At 42.6% G+C, this 19,482-nt stretch overlaps 1 protein-coding gene across 3 annotated transcripts in view; it reads right to left on the bottom strand.

The window, feature by feature from the left end:
- Nucleotides 1–19,482, bottom strand: part of CIITA (class II major histocompatibility complex transactivator) — a 62,311-nt gene that overhangs the window by 17,603 nt on the left and 25,226 nt on the right. For all 3 annotated transcript variants that reach the window (XM_030577855.1, XM_030577856.1, XM_030577857.1), the window contains exons 3-14: nt 18,488–18,613; nt 15,753–15,812; nt 14,591–14,671; nt 13,580–13,639; nt 10,290–10,373; nt 7,852–7,998; nt 6,599–6,739; nt 6,400–6,459; nt 3,108–3,215; nt 2,408–2,479; nt 370–2,080; nt 92–265 (exon numbers count right to left, since the gene is read on the bottom strand). In XM_030577855.1, the coding sequence (XP_030433715.1) occupies nt 92–265; nt 370–2,080; nt 2,408–2,479; nt 3,108–3,215; nt 6,400–6,459; nt 6,599–6,739; nt 7,852–7,998; nt 10,290–10,373; nt 13,580–13,639; nt 14,591–14,671; nt 15,753–15,812; nt 18,488–18,613 (2,824 nt within the window). The remainder of the gene's footprint in view (nt 1–91; nt 266–369; nt 2,081–2,407; nt 2,480–3,107; nt 3,216–6,399; nt 6,460–6,598; nt 6,740–7,851; nt 7,999–10,289; nt 10,374–13,579; nt 13,640–14,590; nt 14,672–15,752; nt 15,813–18,487; nt 18,614–19,482) is intronic.

The following is a 19,482-nucleotide window of genomic DNA, read 5'->3' as shown; positions in this document are numbered from 1 at the left end:
TTCACTCTCCTGGACTGTTACTACACCAGGGCCTTTCATAATTGATAAGCACTGAACTGCAAATAAGTCATTAATTCTGATAGGATCTTACCAGTGGATCATTTTCTCTTGTATCTGTACAAGGTCAGAAAGGTCATGGATGTCCTTCATAGTTTCTGCCTTAAAGGGATCAATATCAAATTTCTCAACTGAAATCTTCAGGAGCTCATATTCCTTTGTTCGCTCTAAGGACTCCCACAGCCTCACTGTGTCACTAAGGGAGGCCCTGTAAAGTGTCAAAACACAAGTTTATTGAGTCCCGGCCCTTGCATGAAAAGGTCTGTCCCACTATAATGCTCATGACACAATTAATAACAAGAAATAACTAACCTGAATGATGTCACATTCTTTAGGCCAACCAGGTGTTTCAGCCCTTGTAAGTTAATGCTGCTGTTCCGCAAATCCAAGGAAAACTCCTTTGGGGATCTTTTTAAAATAAAATGCAGAACATAGACATCAGGGGGTGTAAGAAGAGTGCCCAGAAAAGAAAGTTCAGCCTTGATCCTTAAAGCCACATGCTGCAAAAGATAGCTGTCCTGTGTTTCATAAACACAGTGGAGCAGCTCAAGTAGTTTTTCTGGATAGAGATCACTTATCTGTATTTTTTTAATATATTTTAAGAGCGTTTTCTGCTTCTTGGTTATGATTTTCATTACATGCTCATCTGAAAGAGAGCAGAGGAATGGATCATGCTGGAGGTACAATAACCCAGGCAAGAATCGAGGCACCAGGTCTAACCAATTATGAGGCTTTTTCTTCCTGGCTGGTAGGGAAAGGTACTTTGTGAGGCTTTTATCCTTGATGTCTTCTGCGAGCAACAGATGAAGCGCACTCAAAAAATTTTGGATAACGAAGTCTGAGAACGCACTTCCAAATTCTTCCTCCCCATTTCCTGAATGTTTTGGGAACGTAAATGGCAGTACTAAGCCATATTTCAGAGCAAACTCCTTAACTTCTTTAGAGGGAAAAAGACTGCTCTTCAGGGCATTTTGATTCTTTTCTCCAAGATACCAGGCTAACTGAGCTAGCCTGGTAACGTGCTGTTGATTTCCTATGGCTGTCACATCTGTTTGTGTAGGTATCAGCTTTTGCTGAAGGTATTTTACAAAGAGGCTGGTAAGTGTTGGAGGCAGGTCTTTGTCTCCCATTTCAAACATCATTTCACAGAGAAAACAAATGAATCTACAAATGACAGGACTGTAGCAGTGACTGAACAGATATTGACAATTTGTGATTAATTTCACTGCGTCATCACTGTATGGTAGTCCTTCAAAATATCTGGCTATGTATAATTCTACCTGCTGTGGAGAGAACCCTATCATTTCGATAATCTTGTCCACTTTGGATAAATACTGATTAAATTTGTCCTTGGGTCTTGCTGTTAGCAATAAAGTACAGCCACTGAGTATCTTCTTCTGGAAGAGCCCTGCAAATAGCTCCCTGATGCTGTACAGCTCCTTGTAAGACTGGCAGTCTGGGTAATGTATAAAGCCATCATGATCCTGCAACTCTTCGAAACCGTCGAAAATGAGGAGGACTTTATTGGGATTTTGCAGTATGTATTCGAAGACTTGGTCCCTTCCCTCTCGAGGTTTGACAAAGAGCTCAAGAAGCAGGTCCTTCAAGCTGTATTGTTTCTCAGGCAGGCTCAGTCGTCTACACTCAAACCAAAAGACAAATTCAAACTGAGAAAACTTTCCATTAGACCAGTCTTGGCAGATCTTTTGAACAAGAATGCTTTTACCCATTCCTGCCTTTCCCAACACCACAATGACTTTGGTCTCTAGTTCTTTCCCTCCTAGGACTTGAAATATTTGGCTTCTTTCTATAGCTGCTTTTTCCTTCTCTTCTAAATTGTATATTACCAGCTCCTTCTCCATCACCTTGATGACATTTTTGCCACTCTTTGTTTCAGTTTGACCTTGCATGAGCGCCCCATCAATGTAAAGGTGATCAAGGGTTACTTCACGGTCCATGGCCATGAACTTGCACACATCTTGGAAATAATCCTTCAGTGATGTGCAGAAAGCTTCCACTGGCTCTAGAAAAACAAAAGCACAAGTGAGCTGAAGAATCAAGTATTTGAAAGGATATATGGACTCAACATAGCTTTTAGATGTTTTAAATATGTAAGTTATAATGCTCTTTAAATGCACCAACATTCTGGCCCCTGGCAGTTTTCAGAAAACATTTAGTTCCTAAAATATAGCAATGACTGAATTCCACTCAGAAAGTTTTGAACAGCTCCACAACTGTTGTACAAGACATTTTCCCCACAAAAGACAAATTATTCGAGAGCAAAACCTGATGTTTTGGTTTTCCACAGAGTTTGCAAAGCAATTTAAGGTTAAAGGAGATTGAAACTCACTTGGTCTTTTGAGAATTTGTTCAGAAGGAACAGCAGGAATTTGTGATATCTCATTGGATATTTCTTCTTCATCTGAAGGAAAACAAGTAATCAATTTGAAAAACAGATTCAAATATTCACTGATTGAACTTTTCCAATTTCAGCAATGTGACTAGTTAAATGGGGTAGAACCCTGCTACATAACAATTGATGTCCTAACTTAAGGTGGGAATATTTATCTATTTCAGTGATAAAAATGCACACAAATCATGTTAAGGTATGACAGACAAAAGATAAGGAAATCCTTAAGATAAAGCAGACACTTCAGTCAGTATTCATCATTTGGTGAGGTTAATTATTGTAGCTATTACAATGTTATAGAAGAGCATGATTGTTCTGATACCCTACATGGAGCAAGGCCATGGAGAAACATTACAGCTCTGTTCATGACACTCATCACCATCCCTTTCACATATCGGCATTTTGGCTGCATTCATGTTCACACTTAAGACTTATTTATGTAATCAAAAGGAATAGCTTCAGAGTAATCACACAATTGTAGTTAGAATTGAGTAGCTAGGTATTTAGGGTGAGCATTATATACAGGTAACATCCTTGTGAAAATTCATTTGGGGGATTCACTCTGTATTATGTCATACATACAAAGTATTATAATCATAAAGTAGGGATATAAGGGATTTTTAAATAGGGTAGTATCTACCTGTAAGATCAGTCACAGCTGCAGTCTCTGGCATATAAGCAAATGGGCCAATGGAGGTGTTTTTGTCAGGAGATCCCAAAATGCTTTGGACAGCCAAGTCCACTTGAGCTAAAATAATGCATTTGACAAATTATTTATACCGTTAATAAAATTCTTATCAGTATTATCTCTAAATGAAAACAAAGAGTTAGCTGACAAAATACTAAAGAGGACTCTATGTCCACAGCATAGTTTTAGTTAAGTCAAAAATTCTGAGAAAGTCTTTCAACATGATCAAATAGACTATCCATTCAGGGAGTCAAACGCTGCCTCTAAAGGCACACTGGAGCCTCCATTAAAACAGATGGAAATTCCAGGAGTACATCCAAGAACTGCGATACTTTCTTACAATGTTTTCTGAGTTGTGATGTCACATTGAACACAGCTGAGTAGGACAGAAATTCCTGTCAAATGAGTCAGTGCCTAGAAATAGCTTACATTTGTGAAAAGACAATCCCTAATAAAGATATGTAAAGGGTACATTTTAAAAGGATTTAACAATATTCAGTATTTTCCTGTTAGATTGGACAGCTAGAGGGATCTTTTCCCACTGATCCCTTTTCAGTAGAGGTGTTATACAATATTGTATGAAACCTCTTCTCTGGAATGCACATTAACCATGGGCTTTGGTAAAGGCTCAGAAGGCCTTTTAATCTCAGGATACGTCTACACTACCCGCCAGATCGGCGGGCAGCGATCGATCCAGCGGGGACTGATTCATCGCATCTAGTCTAGACATGATAAATTGACCCCCGAGCGCTCTCCCGTCAACTCCTGTACTCCAGCTCAGTGAGAGGCACAAGCAGAGTCTACGGGGGAGCAGCAGCTGTCGACTCACCGCAGTGAAGACACCATTGGAAGTCGATCTAAGTACGTTGACTTTGCGTAACTTAGATCAATTCCACTCCTCCCCCCAGTGTAGACCAGGTCTCAGTGTCAGACGTTCTGCCCAGAGGTCATGAATGGACACTTAGGACAAACTCAGACTCATAGGGAAGTGGTGTCTTCCTACAGGAGCCAATGGAGCTGTACCCCTCATATCAGTCTGAGTTTGCCACAGTTACCAACTCAACGGCCAGACTCTTTCCTTTGAGATCACCCGTAGGGCTTGTCTACACAAACATGAGGTTTGTGGCATGCTGGGGTATGACTCTAACCTGCAGAAGCCTGCTGCGCACTAACTATCTGTGTGGACCCTGTTGACACGCACAAATAGTTCATTAATGTGTCATGTTAGTAATGTTAGTGTGAGTCCTACCATCGCTTCAGAGGGGTAACCTCAATCTAATTACCTTAACAAAGAGACAGGTAAGGGGTTATTTGGTCACAGTCTATAAGTACCTTCATGGAGAGCAGACATTTCAGAACAGAGTGCTCTTCAATGTGGCAGACAAAGGTATAACAAGACCCAATGGCTGGCAATTGAAGCTAGACAAATCCAGACTGGAAATAAGGCACAAATTAACAGTGAAGGTAATTAACCATTGGAACCACTTCTCCATCACTGGCCATTTAAAAATTGAAACTGGATGTTTTTCTAAAAGATCTGCCCCAGTTCAAACAGGAATTAATTTAGGGAAGTCATCTGGCCTGTATTATACAAGATGTCAGACTAAATTACCACAATGGCCACTTCTGGCCCTATCATCTATCAGTCTATGGAAAACTATACGAGGCTGCAGATCTTCTGTTTGGAGGCAGGAACTTTAGCTGCATCATCTGGACAGTGGAGTAAACTAGCGACTGCTCCTTTGGACGCTACAGGGTAGAAAGCCCACCAGAACCTCCTGGTGTAGCCTATTAATGGACTTTGCTTTCCAGGAGACAAGGAACTATGGCAGTAGCACAAAGAAACACCTTCACTACCCCCAGACATCAGAACCAACTTCAGTTAGCTCAATTTTCTGCAAGGGAATGGAGTTCACTGTTGAAGGGAGGTGTGGTGGCTTACTAGGAAAGGGTAAAGCAGATGATTAGGTAGTGAGTAGGAACTGAATGCAGGAATGGATTAAACACAATTATGGGAAAAGTTGGAAGGAGGCAGTGAGTGAATGGGAGGGGTTAAAGGACTGATCAGAAGCAAATAGATAAAAATAAGAGAATGGAAAACCTAAGGGAGTCTATAGCCAGGCATATAGAGAAGGATTAAGTAGTAATAAGGCAAATAAGGCAAAGTTTAATAGCAACATTGAGGGACAGCAAATAAATAGTTGTCATGCTGCCTCCTTCTCTGCTCCTAGGTTTGCATGTTTTCTAGTTGGACTGTAAACTCAAGGCAAGGACTCATTTTAGGATGGAAAATGCCCGATTTATTTTGATGTGTTGTGTAAATTAACAAAAATGAGTGGGTGCAATTGGTGAGCCCAAAAAAAAATGTGTGTGTAATCTTTACAATTACTCCTACAGAAACATGAAGGAATTTATGGATCCATCCACTGGGTCACCTTCAAAAATTTCACCTTCTTCTTAGGTGCTTTTAACTGTATAAATAGCCACTAGGGGGCAACCACACCTACTGTAACAAGCAGCAATAGTAGCAGTCAACAATGGAGATACCCTCTAGGCACTAAAGCCTGGAAGTAACCCACAATCAAAAACTTACAGCACAGCTCCCTGGACTAACTAACACTGAAGGGAAAAGTTTCTGAGAGCAGACTGCTACTGCAGCTGGGAACTATTCATAGCTTGAATAAGGCTCTCTTTTGTTTATTATGAACCGATTTCTGTATCTGTTGTTTGACTTCTACAATCAGACTTTGGAGAAAAAACTTTTAGTAAAAGAGGGTTGGCTTTTCTGTGTTGTTGCTGTTGTTTTTGTTGGACCATGTTAACTGCCAGTTAACTTACAGCCCAGTAAAGCAGCTAGTGTATAAAGCACCAACGCAGTTTCTGATCTTGATGGTGATGGGATAATTGTTAAAGCATGATTCTATAACCATTTTGGAAATATTAAAGTGCAGGACTTTGGGGGGTAATGCAAAGGATATGGCCACTTCTGGACACACACAACTCTGTAGCTCTAACGCTTGACTAAACAGACATTTCTGCCTAGTGCCCTGGCTTAGACTGAGCTGTTAGGGAAAGGACCATCAGCAACATTAGCGAATGCAGGTAATTTGTTGTAAGAAAAACATGCGCAAACTGTGCAGGAAAAACTGGTGTCTGTGTACAGAGAAACAATCTACTGTCTATGTTATATATAGTATCTATGTTTCAGAGATAGTGGACAGAAGAAAAGCCATCCTGCACTTACCAGCCAGGGTTGTGGGGAAAGCTGGTGATATCTGTAATGTTTCAGTGGGGGAGGAGGACACTAGAAATAAAAAAAGAAGTTAATAGCTTTCTCTGTACAGTTACAAACAAATGTGATGAAGATCTGTGGTGCTTTATAGATAGAAATGATTTTATTTTCTGTCTCTGAAAAATGGCTGAAACACTACTGCATAACTCACCTGGATATATTATAATATTGGATGCACCATTCCCTACAGGCAAATTAATTATCTGCTGAGGAAGAACTGCAAAGCCGGATATCACTTGGATCCCTTTAGCACCAACAAGCAGACAGTCTGGGTTGGAATTTCCAGAAGACACTGGAATTAAGAGTAATAGAGTTACTCAATTTTTAAGCACCTCGATTCCTAATAGTGGGCTACAGCTCTTCCTGTTCTCAGTGGTGTTCTTTATGCACATTCTCAGCTGGAGCATTCAGAATGGCAAAAACCTAATGAAAATTCATAGGGTACTGGAAAGATTGAAGAGTTCATTGCCAAAGGCATCCCATAGAGAGACATACTATTTACAGTTTACATAAAACATTAAGGCTGATGGGGCTTTTGGTGCGGTTTGTGACACTGCAGGCTAATGTGTAGGAGACTATTGTATGTAAATGAATGCATTAAGGAGTCTGAGATGCTGTGTTGCCCTCAAAGTGATTAGGAGACTCATGCACTATCACAGCCTTTCCATGTGATTACGCTCACACTGCTGCATGCACCAGCAGCAAGCAAGCATTACTCCTCTGGATAGAATCAGCCCAAGAGTGCGTTCTGATGATGCACTGCTTGTAACCTGATTACCTGTCACAGCTCTGCAGCATGTAGAGCTTCTGTAGAGCTGGTGCTGTGTTAACTAATATCAGCTACCTAAAGTCAGGTTCTCAGTTGCCTCCAGACTCAAAGCTGTAACTCCAAATATTCCCTGGCTCATTAGATTTTGACAAATCACAGCAAAACTAACTGAGTCTACAAAGCCTTTCCCAGGGACGCTGGCAGAAAAACCAAAGTCAAAATGAATTATAAAAACCTGTTGAAGCACTGTTCTTACAGTGACCTTTAATTTTACTGACCACCATGGAATGAATTAACCAACCAATTTTCTGAGTGCTACATTCAAAAGGATTTTCGTACTCATTTTCCCTTTGACTGAGCAGAGGAGAGGTAAAGGAGGAATCCCTGCCTCTCCATCTTGTGGCACATGCTATCAGCAAGGAATGAAGGGGAGCTAGTTTTACTGCCCCACACCGAGAGGATTGGAAACAGCCTCCCAGCAGCCCCTTACAACTGTATGGGGTACAGAGAAGCCCCACCACCATGTCCTGAAGTGAAGGAGATGGATGCATGCTACAGAGAAGGATTTGGGGGAAGAGTTTCACGTTTTCTTTCTATTGTGTAGGGGTAGAAAGCTGTAGCTATACTGTACATACCGGGCATCACAACATTTTTTCCAGTTGGATGTATACTGGTAACAGAAAATTGCATGTGCAGGTGAGACAAAGAGGTGGAGTTAGCTGGAGAGCTGTTCAGAGGCACCGCTACAAAACTGCCATTCACTGTAGACCCGGGGGACTCCACTTTAAAAAGCAAACAGTGTTAAAGGATGTTAGTTTCTTACAAAATCAGACAGACCACAGAAGATCTTGCAGGATAAGACATAAGTCACCTGATATTCATCAAATCAGCAAAGTGTTTTGACCTGCCAAAAAACCGGTATCCAAACTCTGAAGTCTATTGACGCGTTTAGCAGAACTTCATGTAGCAGCCAGCTAACATGGCAGTAGGAATACAGTGTGTATGTCGAAGATTCTGCAGTGTCTTTACTCGTTTAAAAGAACACGTTCAGTGTTCCTGGCCCGTCCTCCTCCTAAATAGCTCCAGGCATGTAAATATTCAGACTCAGTGAAAATCATTACCAAATATGAGGTAATGAGCCAATATGACAGCTTGTTGTGCTTAGTTTCCCAGATATGGTACTCTGCTCTATATGGTGCTGAGGAAGCCGCATACGGTAAGGCCCCTCATCTTGGCTCTCTGCCTAGGTCTTACTGGGGAAGTATGGATGCCCAAACTTCCTTAGAAAAGTTTCGCATAAACAATGACAAACTTTCTTTAGACAAATGAAACCAACTCTTATGCCGGCCTGATTATACAAATTTGATAACTTATAAGGGTTTGAAAAGGTGCTCTGTCCTGCATGCAGTATTTGGATCAGGACCTATCTGTGCATGCTACACAGTAAACAGTTTGACAGGCTGCATTGCTATGTGCACCACTGGCTCATTAAAGCAATCAGAGAAATAGTTTTAAATGTAAGAAATATTTGTGCTTGTTTATTTTGAAATAATCTGCTAATGATGCAGATACAATACAGTAACTCCTCACTTAAAGTCGTCCTGGTTAACATTGTTACATTGCTGGTCAATTAGGGAACATGCTCATTTAAGGTTGTGCAATGCTCCCTTAACATTGTTTGGAAAGTCGCCTGCTTTGTCCACTGCTTGCAGGAAGAGCAGCCTGTTGGAGCTAGCTGGGGGGCTTGGAACCAGGGTGGACCGGCAGCCTCCCTATCAGCTCCCTGCTCCCCTAAGTTCTCTGTGTGGCAGCTGCCCAGCAGGCTGTCAATCAGCAGTCCCTCCCCCCACCGCCATGTGCTGCTCCTGCCCTCTGCCTTGGAGCTGCTCCTGGGAGCCTCCTGCTTGCTGTGCAGGGGGGAGGGAGAGAAGGGGGCTAATATCAGAGTGTCCCCCTCTCCCCTGCTCCTGCCCCCTGCTTACCCATCCATAGAGCAGAGGAGACACAACAGGGCTCAGGACAGAGGGAGCTGGAGGCCCTGGAGGTTTTTCGCCTTTCTCTAGCATGAGGCATGGGTCACTTGCTGGAGGATTCTCTGCAGCTTGAGGTCTTCAAACCACAATTTGAGGACTTCAATAAGTCAGACATAGGTTAGAGGTTTGTTACAGGAGTGGGTGGGTGGGATTCTGTGGCCCGTATTGTGCAAGAGGTCAGACTAGATGATCATAATGGTCCTTTCTAATCTTAAAGTCTATGAGTCTATGAGCTTGCTGGCCGCGGCTGCTCTCTCAACGTCCTAATATATTTAAAAAGGCAGTGTACTTAGACTGGGGTCAGCGTACTTGAAGGGACAATGTGTCTCTCCCTCACTCTCACATACATGGTGTGTGTCTCTGTCTCTCTCCCCTCCCTCCATTCATGCTGCCTTTAGAGTGTGAGGCTACATTAACAATGTGTTAACCCTTGAGGGCTCAGCCGAGTTCTAGTTCATCATTTAGTAGTAAGGCATTCCCTGGGAAATATCCCACCCTCTGACTCCACCACCTCAACCAAGCTTCACAATCATCGATTTGTTTGTTTAAAATGTATACTGTATATAAGTTTTTTGTCTGGTGAAAAAAATTTCCCTGGAACCTAACTCCCCCCCCCCCATTTACATTAATTCTTATGGGGAAATTGGATTTGCTTAACATCATTTCACTTAAAGTTGCATTTTTTAGGAACATAACTACAACATTAAGCGAGGAGTTACTGTACTGTACAATTTGGTTTTGCTGATCCCAACACTTTCAGTAAGTTTGGGCAAGTCTCTAGTTCATGGTGAGGGTACCAATATGGTAGGATTTCTTTGGAATAATCTCAGCTGTAAATAATAAATATATAAAGATAAGTAATAACAATAGGTGGTCCTATTTTATTTAGAACTTGGGTAAATATAACCCCCTCTTGCATTGCTGGCATATATTGAATTTTCAAAGGACTGGTATGGTATGTTTGGCTTTACAGGGTTACTCAGTTGCTCTCACTTTATCAAATGCAAAATGAAGTTATGAGGCATTTTCAAAGTGCTCACCTCTTTTCTGGCAGCTAGCTCTTACATCCCCAACAGCTCTGCTGCCTTCTGTACATACTTGTTCCGTCATCCTCCTTGCTGCATCTGTTAAGATGGAGACAGTGACACTATCTGAGCAACCTCCATAAATGTCACAAAACTATGTCCTACTTTGCAAAATGTAAGTATTAGCTCTACAACTGTGCCTCAGATTGCACACTACTGCACAGGTTGTGAGCTGCCTGGACCCAGGGATCAGATGTGCATTTATAGCGCTTAGCACCCCCATTCTCGATGGGGATTGTAAGCATTACTGAAATACAAATACATCCTTAGAAATGCATGATACAAAAAAAGAAATTGCATGGCTGGTTTAAAGTCAGTACTGGGGGTTAATCCGCAGGCAATTTTAACGTGATCTGGGAGCTTCAGTACAGATAGGGAATGTGCGGCCTGAATAAACCATGAATAGCAGGTAGCAATTCACCAAGGACTTTGTTCAATTTTTCAAATCTATCAAGTGTATTTTCCACATTAGAGGTGGCACAATACCCTTGCTTTGCTCACAAAACTCCAGCTGACACCGTGATGGGCTACCCTGTGCGTGGCTGGCCCTTCTGAGACCATTTCCCAGTCTGAGTGCACTCTTTTCAAGTGACAGGCCCATGCCTCCTGCAGTGGGGCTCCTGCCACTCTCTGACTGGGCTTCTGGGTAGCACCCCCACGGGGGCGGCTCTAGGCACCAGCAAAGCAAGCACCTGCTTGGGGCAGCCCATTTGCAAGCAGGGATCCAACATGAAAGCTGAGAACCAACAGGGGGCTCTGGGAGCTGTAGTTCCTTGGTTACCTCCCTGCCTACAGAGCCAGCCCTGGAGCATGGAAAGAACTACATTCCCCAGCATTCCCTTGGCCACTACCAACTGGAAAGGAAGGAGGGGGACCTCACGCGGCAGCATGCTGTGAGTGCTGTGAATGGTAGGGAAACCATATTTTAACATTCAAAAAACAGGACCCTCCACAGGGAGGGAAGCCCCACCCGGCCATCATCCACTCCTTCTGACTGCCCTGAACAGAAACCCCAACCCATCCAACCCCCCCCTCCCTGTCCCCTGATCACCCCCTCTGGGATCCCTGCCTCTAACTGCCCCCCAGGACCCCATCCCCTATCTAAGCGTCCCTTCTCCTTGTCACCAACTGCCCCCTCCTGAGACCTCTCCCCAACTTCCCCCCTAGGACCCCACCTCCTACCTGTCCCCTGACAAACCCCTGGGACTCCCATGCCTATCCAACCACTGCCTGTCCCCTGACTGCCCCCCTGAACCCCTGACCCATCTAACTCCTCCTTCTCCCTGCCCCTGACTGCCCCCCCGAACCTCCGCCCCATGCAACCCCCCCTGCTCCCTGTCCATTGAATGCATCCCCCCAGAACCCCCTACCCCTTCTCCAACCCCCAGCCCCCTTACCGTGCCACTCAGACCAGCGTGTCTGGCTCTGCGTAGCGCCAGACACGCTGCTGCATACATGCTGCCGTGCTCCCCCACGGAGCCCACAGCCACCCCCCCCCCAGCACCTGCCTTCCAGAATTGAACACCTCAAAATTCAGGAGTGCTCAAGCTCAGTTTGAGCAGCTGTTACTTCATATCTCCCAAATCAAATACACTGATGCACTGTAACTTGCTGTAGAAAAAGTAGGATAAAATTGAGCAAGAAATGCTTCCCAGTGGTTATCAGGACTGGAATTGCTATTTTCAACAGCCATTGCCTTTGTTTATTTGTTTGTTTATTTAAAAGGAAGGCAGTGATATTGCATTGGCAAATTCCCCATAGAAACAAAGAGTGGAACAAAAGAATAATAAGGGCACCTCAACTTTTCCTCATTTATGGAGGACAGTCTTATAATATGCATCCAGATATCCTCCAATCACACAAGCTGAAAATTGTTCCACTTTACTGCAGCTCTGTAATCATATCGGAACCAATCCTGTCTGTGTTTTGTGCACATCCAAAATTCCCGCTGAATGACCTACCCTGGGACTGAGTTACCAGTGACCCAGGGCTGCGGCAGAAGGAGGGTGCAGGTGGGTGGGGAGAGCCCAGGGATGGGGCAGCAGGAGGTGTGGGGGGGGGAGGGGGAAGCCCAATGCTGGGGTGGCAGGGGGTGTGGGTAGGGGGGAAGAGCCCAGGGCTGGGGCAGTAGGGAGGTGCAGGGGGGAGCCGAGGGATGGGGCTTGGGGCAGCAAAAATCCTAGAGCCGGCTCTGCACCTCCATGGCTGCTGTAATATTTAGCAAGCCCTGGAGGCTTGACACCTGCAAGAGTTTCCCTTTGGGAGTCTGTGGGCATTGACAGTTTGCAGCCACACAGAAGCAGCTTCGTCAAAACAACATATGATTTATTTACAAAAGGGCTCACAGCACTCAGAGCAATGGATTTTAAAGCAAGTGACTTACCTACACCTGGCCACCCACACAAGCTCCTAGTTAGACAGGTCTTAGCCTTGGTGTCTCCCATTCTCTTGGGGACCAAGTTACTGCCTGCTTACTACAGATCCTGCCTTGGATCAGTCTGTGTTAGCCTAAAGCAACCAGTAAGTCCACCCACCTCTCCACAGCTGCAGGGCAGATCTTTTAAGTGATCTGTGTCTTCTGACCTACAGGTTCTCTGCCTTGGCAGAAGAGCGAGTAAACAGGATTCAGTGAGGAGTTGCCTCTTCACAGCTAGTAACCTAACTATTTTTGTGTTTGTTAGGATGATCTTTATCTGAATGGCCCTTTCTGCTTGGTTCCTCCCCTTCTGATCCAAGTGCAGAACAAGTAATCCATCAACACACATATGCACATACTCATAAGAAATAATACAGATATTTCACAGTACCACAGTACTTCCCTCTGCTAGATGGAATCAGAAATGCTTCACTGTGCCTCGGAAGCTTTCTATTGCTAATTGCTAATGGAGTTCTCCTTTCATTCAAACAGTAGAGGCCTGTACTTTTGGAACAGCAGGATCCAAGTTTGCCCTGCCATGAGGCATTTCCAAGGGGTGCAGTATTATGACCACTGATATATCTGGGTGGCCATAGGTTTGTTACAATAACAATTAGATTTGGGTGTATGGATTAAGCCCTAACCCAATCTTGCTATTCTTTAGCATTAAGCCAAAGAAACCGACTGTAATGACACGTCACCATATTAGCGTATCCAAGCTTTCCCAAGTATGCAGCAGTTACAGTACTTTTGCTTAATACCTTGATAGTGTTATGGACATCAGAACAACAAGGAAGGTACACTCAAAATCCATCAGCCAATAACTCACCCGGTCTCCTGCATTTGGGCTTGGAAGCATCAGAGTAACTCTCTGCAGTGCTCACGAATGCTAGAAGTAAGAAAGTTATAGTCCGTGATGTAGGTTGAATCTAGTTTGATAATTCTAGTTTCTGTCAGTTGAGCCTAATTTATGCATGTTAAATAAGATGGGAAGTTAGCAGAGGCATAACCAGAGTTCTGTGCATGCTATAGCCAACCGCTTGTGGCAGACTAGAAATTCTGGTCCCTTAGAATATGTGCTAACTACTTATGCTTAACAATCTGTTCCACCTTGCGTTTAGAGGACCTTCCCCAGACCTGAAGAGGAGAAGCTCTGTGTGGCTCGAACACTTGTCTCTCTCACCAACAGAAGTTGATCCAATAAAAGATATTACCTCACTTGCCTTGTCTCCCTCGAAATTCTGAGGCAGCTTCAAATTACCTCAGAAGTGGAGGTTTTTAGCATATTAAATATGAAAGTGAGTAGCCTGGGTTATTTTACTCTGACCCTACATTTTTGAATAGGGCGCAGATTTGTGTATCAAAAACCCTGAGTGATTGGTTTGTTTGTTTTTTAATTTTTTTAATAAAAAAAGGAATAATGCAGTTGATACTAAGCGAGAATTAATCGAAAGCAATACTAAAACGTTGCCACATTGGTGCAAAGCAAAGCTAGGAGTCATAAAAGCTAAAACATGCTCACAGTGCCATGTTACATGCCAACAAATCATTGAAAATATCAGAATAAAATAAGGAGCATTTTTTAATTGATTCTAATGCACATCAGATGAAAAGTGGACAAGTCACCACTGGTTTAAGTGGGAATGGCTTCACTGAATTCAGAAGAGTTGCAGCTACTTATGCTAATGAAGAATTTGGCATGAGAGGGGCACCAGTGTTCCTTTGAAAACAAATGTCCCTGCCATGCAGGTAGTTTATGGTTGCATGGAAGAAGCTTTAAAACACTCCAGGTCCCTGGGTGAATTGCTCCTGGCGATGCCACAAATGCTGTTTCACTTACATCGTTTCTGACATTTTTGCTTCTTCATCTCTGTAAAACCCTCTGTAGTTTCATTGGCCATTTCATCCAAAATGAGTTTTCCTGTTAAACAAACACAACTTATTGCCAAATCTGAATTAATAGGATTCCAAAGGATACTGCAAAGTTAAAAACTAATTTCAAGCACCAAATGCATAGTGTCCTGATATCAAGATAAATTCTGTAAATAAAAGATTGGGAGTGTATGTGTACTGTAAAGTGTACTCCAAATCTGCAAAGGATGCAACATCCACAAAAATCGGATTTGGTTACCTTGGTGAGCTTCCACGGTGCAGAAGATCATCACACACTCAGGAATCTAGTTGTTAAATTTAAGTGCTTCAGAATGGTCTAGTGACTAACAGGGGACTAGAAATCGCAACTATTGGGTTCTTCCTTCAGCAGAATCACAGATTTGCCATGTGACCATAGGCCAGTCATTTAATCTGTGCCTCAGTTTTATATCCCAAAGGATTAGTTCCAAGGAGTCATAAAAATCTTTTCAGCGAAATCCTTTGTGTTATCAGAATTGACGTTGCCAGGTTCATTCTTTAATTTAAACTACAAATACTTCAGTCAAACCATTGGCCCAATCTTGTTTCCACGGAGGTCAACAAGAATTTTGAGGTCTTGTTTCCACGGAGGTCAACAAGAATAAGAGCAAAATCCAAGCCAAAAATATGTCATGCAACTTTTAAAAAGTGTTAATAGGAAGCAAGTAAATATTATCCCAGTCATTTGGCTGCTGCTCCACACTGCCACGGGTAGACCAAAAGTCTGATAACCAGGATTCTACTCTTGGCTCTGCCACTGATTTAGACTCATAGACTTAACGGTCAGAAGTGACTATCATAATCATCTCATTATACTGCCATAAACTTATCAAGCTCAATCTTGAAGCCAGATAGGATATTTGCCCTCACTGCTCCACTTGGAAGGTTGTTCTATAACTTTACTCCTCTAATGGTTAGAAATCTTTGCCTAATTTCAAGCCTAAACTTATCGATGGCCAGTTTATACCCATTTGTTCTGTGTCAACATTGGCACTTAACGTAAATAACTCTCCCTCCGTGGCATTTATCTCTCTGGTGTACTTATAGAGAGCAATCATATCTAAACTTTGCCCCATGTGTTAAAACCTTACCAAAAATGTCTTCCATCTGTCTCTCCTGCTGATCTTTGAGCACATATTCTGCTAATCCAGCTAACAAGAAGGGGAAAAAAGAGTGCAATGGTACTGTAAATGACACAATAAGAACAAATTATTGTAGACTGTTCTCCTCTACAAAAGTCCAAGGTCTGAAAGGAGCGTAAGAAATGTACATTAGTTTTACTTATTAAATAAATGTAGTGTTCAGGCAGTGCAGGGCACTAGAAATAGGAAGTTAACACAGGAAGTGTTGATCAGGAAAGTATCATTAATGGAGTTTTTTTTCCCCTTGCCAACCAAAACATTTCCAGCAGTCAAGAGTGAACATTTCACTCTTGAGATGTACAAACTGATTGAAATAACACTAGCTAGTATATTGTGTGTGCGTGGGTGTGAGTATAGACAGCTCTTTTATTTCAAAGAAGGACTGTTATTTAGTGTTGTTTAAAGCAATATTCACTCCTGTGATTGGGAAGAAGTCACCTAAGAGCCAAGCAAAAGGATTTTACATGTACTTGTTAATAAAACTCAAACTGGAAAGGCCCATTACTACTTTAGAAAAGCAGTAAGTTAGGGTTCCCAGCCATACACTCGATGGGTCTGGTCCTACAGTTCTTATTCATACCAGCAAGCTTCACTCATATGAGTGACTACTCACTTCAGTGATTCAGGTCATATGGGATCAATTCTCTCTTAGCAAGTCAATGAAAAACTCTTATTGCTTTCATTAAGAGCAGGAAATGGCCCTAATTACTTACATTTATTGAGACAATTAATAATCATACACATACTCACAATACAATATATGTATCTAGTATCATTAATACAAAAAGCGTGGGACACAGAATTGATGTGGCACATCTTATCAACAGTGACTGTTAAGCTAATTTATACTTTTTATATTTAAGAAATATTGTACTTTTAGGTGACCTAGGTGTTTTGAATATTTGGGTGGGGGGGTATCAGGGTGGGCTTTATTGAAAAACTTTAGATCTTAATCATGTAATTGTTAAAATACTAATTATATTAGACAAAAAAGACTGAAGTTAGGTATTACTAATTTACTGCAATCAAATTATGACTTGTAAGGAACCAGTACAGAGAGGAAGGAAAAAGTAATAGTATTCGTAGCTGATGTGCCACTTCCCCCCATGGTAATCAGGGCCCAGACACCCCAAACACAGAACAGAAAGTTTAAACCCCCAAAAAGTAAGGTTAAATCAATGGATTGCATGCTGTATTGTACTATATACATATATTAAGTAAAGTCTTTTGTGAAAGCTTGTAATGGTCTCAGTTTGATGGTCAAGATAGGTATACAAACTGTGGTTATGAATCTGCTCAACCTCACCTCACAGCGGGGTGGTGAAGCAGTCAAGCAGGGAGGGTCACCTTCCAAGCCAGTTGTTTACAATGAAACCAGCTTCAAGTGCTCAGCCCATTTTCCAGCCCAAGAAAAGACTATGGCGGACCACTAAAATTAATGGGAAGACATTGAGACCTCCCAGCTATCAAGTTAAGAGGGAATTGTTCCCTTTCTGAATGACCATTACTACCATGCCAGGGGGAAGCGGCGGGGGGGGGGAAAGAAGCCATTTAAAAAGGAGGCTTTGAAACTGAATTTCTCACCTAGAATCTGATGGTAGCCTCTAAACAGGAAGCTGTCTGCAAAACACTGGATCCTTGCTTAGCTAGGAGGTTCACTAGGAAACTGTTCAAAGTTAGGGTGGCTTGCCAGCCTAAGCAAGTGAGCCACAGCCAATCAAGAATTCCCACAAGCTATAGGATACATTTTATATAGTCTTTTTTATGTAATTAATACATAAATATATACAGATTTAAGGATAAACTGTGAGTTTATTTAAACATCAGAATTCCCTCTCTCTGGTAGTAAAGCCAGAGAGTTTGCAGAACATAGTGCTGCGTGAAGCTCAAAGCCTGGTATAGCTAATTGTGCCTCATCAACTGTGACTTCTTGCTGGGGCAATTTATCATGCTCAGATGTCACTTTATAAGGGTGTTGCTGTGGAAGCTACTGCTTGGTGAGGCCACAGCAAGATTCTAGCAGTTAAATCCCGGCTGCAGGGGTTTTGCAGGGAGTAGACATGGGAACTGCACCCTGTGCCTCCCCAGCCCTCTCCCATATGGAGCAGACCCTATATGTGTGCACAAGGAGCCAAAAGGGGCAGCCCCAGCTCCATCTCTAAATAAGACAAGCTGGTTTAATGGCAATAGGTAATTTGTATTAGAAAAGGGATTTTATCTAATATGGAAGTGTAAAGCCTGAGTTCGTATCTTTGTGTTTATTTTCTGTGACTTATATGCATTCTCTCTCTCTTATTAGTTCATCTTTGAGTCTGTGGTTTTTCTATTAAAGAAACTGCCTGTTTATTTTTACCCCAAGCATCTCTGTTGCTCAACCTGTGTGGAGCATGGGTGCCAGAGTGAGCTAATCACTGTGGGGCTGGTTTCATGTGTCTGGTAGGCAAGAACTCAGGAAGGATGGATTTAGGGTGACTTGGGACTTGAAAGGCTGTTGGTGTCACCCTGCAAGGAGTAACTAGGCTGATGGAAACCAAGGTAAGATTTTGTGCTTGTGGCCAGGTTGCTGGTGTCAGGAGTCTGAAACAAAGTGGCACAGCATAAAGGCACTCAAGGTTACAGGGAAGAACCCCTTACTGGTCTGATTATCTCCAAAACATTACACACACACCCAAAAAATCTCATACCTATTCTAGAATAAGCTTCCCCTGCATTTGAAAAGATAGATTCTTCCACACTTTCATTGCTTTCCATTGTGTAAAAGACATCCAAATTGCTGAACTGATCATGGTTGATGGTATCAATTTCAGGGTCTAGAATAAAAAGAAGTTATAATTAGGTCAGTGAAAGCCATGGCCAGGGTAAAGAAACTTGGGGCAGGACAAGTCAAAAAGGCAGAATTATGAATTCTCTCAAGCATTCATTGTGTGGTGGTTTTCTGATAGATGTTGGTTCACTAGGAACTGACTCAAGGTCAACCCCTTGCACAGGAATGGAAACCACATTGGGCTAACAAATCTAAGTAAACTGCTTAAAATTCTGGGCCTGATTTTCTGCTCACATTGGTGACAATCAGGAGTAAAGTAACTGATCAAGTCTGTGATGCTTCACTGGTGTAACTAAGAAGACAACCAAGTCTTTAGTCCTTTACTCATCCTGCTTTCAGACTTTGCTGCATAAGCAAGACCCCATCTGTACAGACAAATTCCTGCAGGCGTCAGTCATAGCTGGGAGTTCAGAGGGCAAACATGGGCTCCTGATCTCAGACCAGCAATAATTAAGCATGAGATGACTCAGATTCTGAAGTCTGATTCTCCACTCTTTTGTACCATTCTGACTTGGTAACATGCTACACTAACTTGGCCCAGACATAAAGTGACTACAAACATGAAGGCAGAGGAGAATCATGCTCTCCTCTAAGAGCTGGGACTTCCTGTCTGTTTTTAAACAACTATTTAGCTATTGTCTTAGTACAAGGTACTGAATCAATTTATAGTAAATGGTGTTTAAAAGAACATCCCTGGGGTCTGAAGGCCTTTGTCCAGTCTCAACATTCAACATACAGTGGGTCTCGTGGAAATACTAAGACACCAAATTAACAGAGCTACAGATGATCCTCCCCTGCAGAGAAACCCAGAGGAGGAGTACAGTAAGGGCAGGAAACTGCATGAGGTCATCAAGG

Source organism: Gopherus evgoodei, chromosome 10, assembly GCF_007399415.2.
Source record: "Gopherus evgoodei ecotype Sinaloan lineage chromosome 10, rGopEvg1_v1.p, whole genome shotgun sequence".
NCBI lineage: Eukaryota > Metazoa > Chordata > Testudines > Testudinidae > Gopherus > Gopherus evgoodei.
The sequence above is the reverse complement of the archived record's forward strand: the minus strand, read 5'-3'. Positions and strand labels throughout refer to the sequence as shown.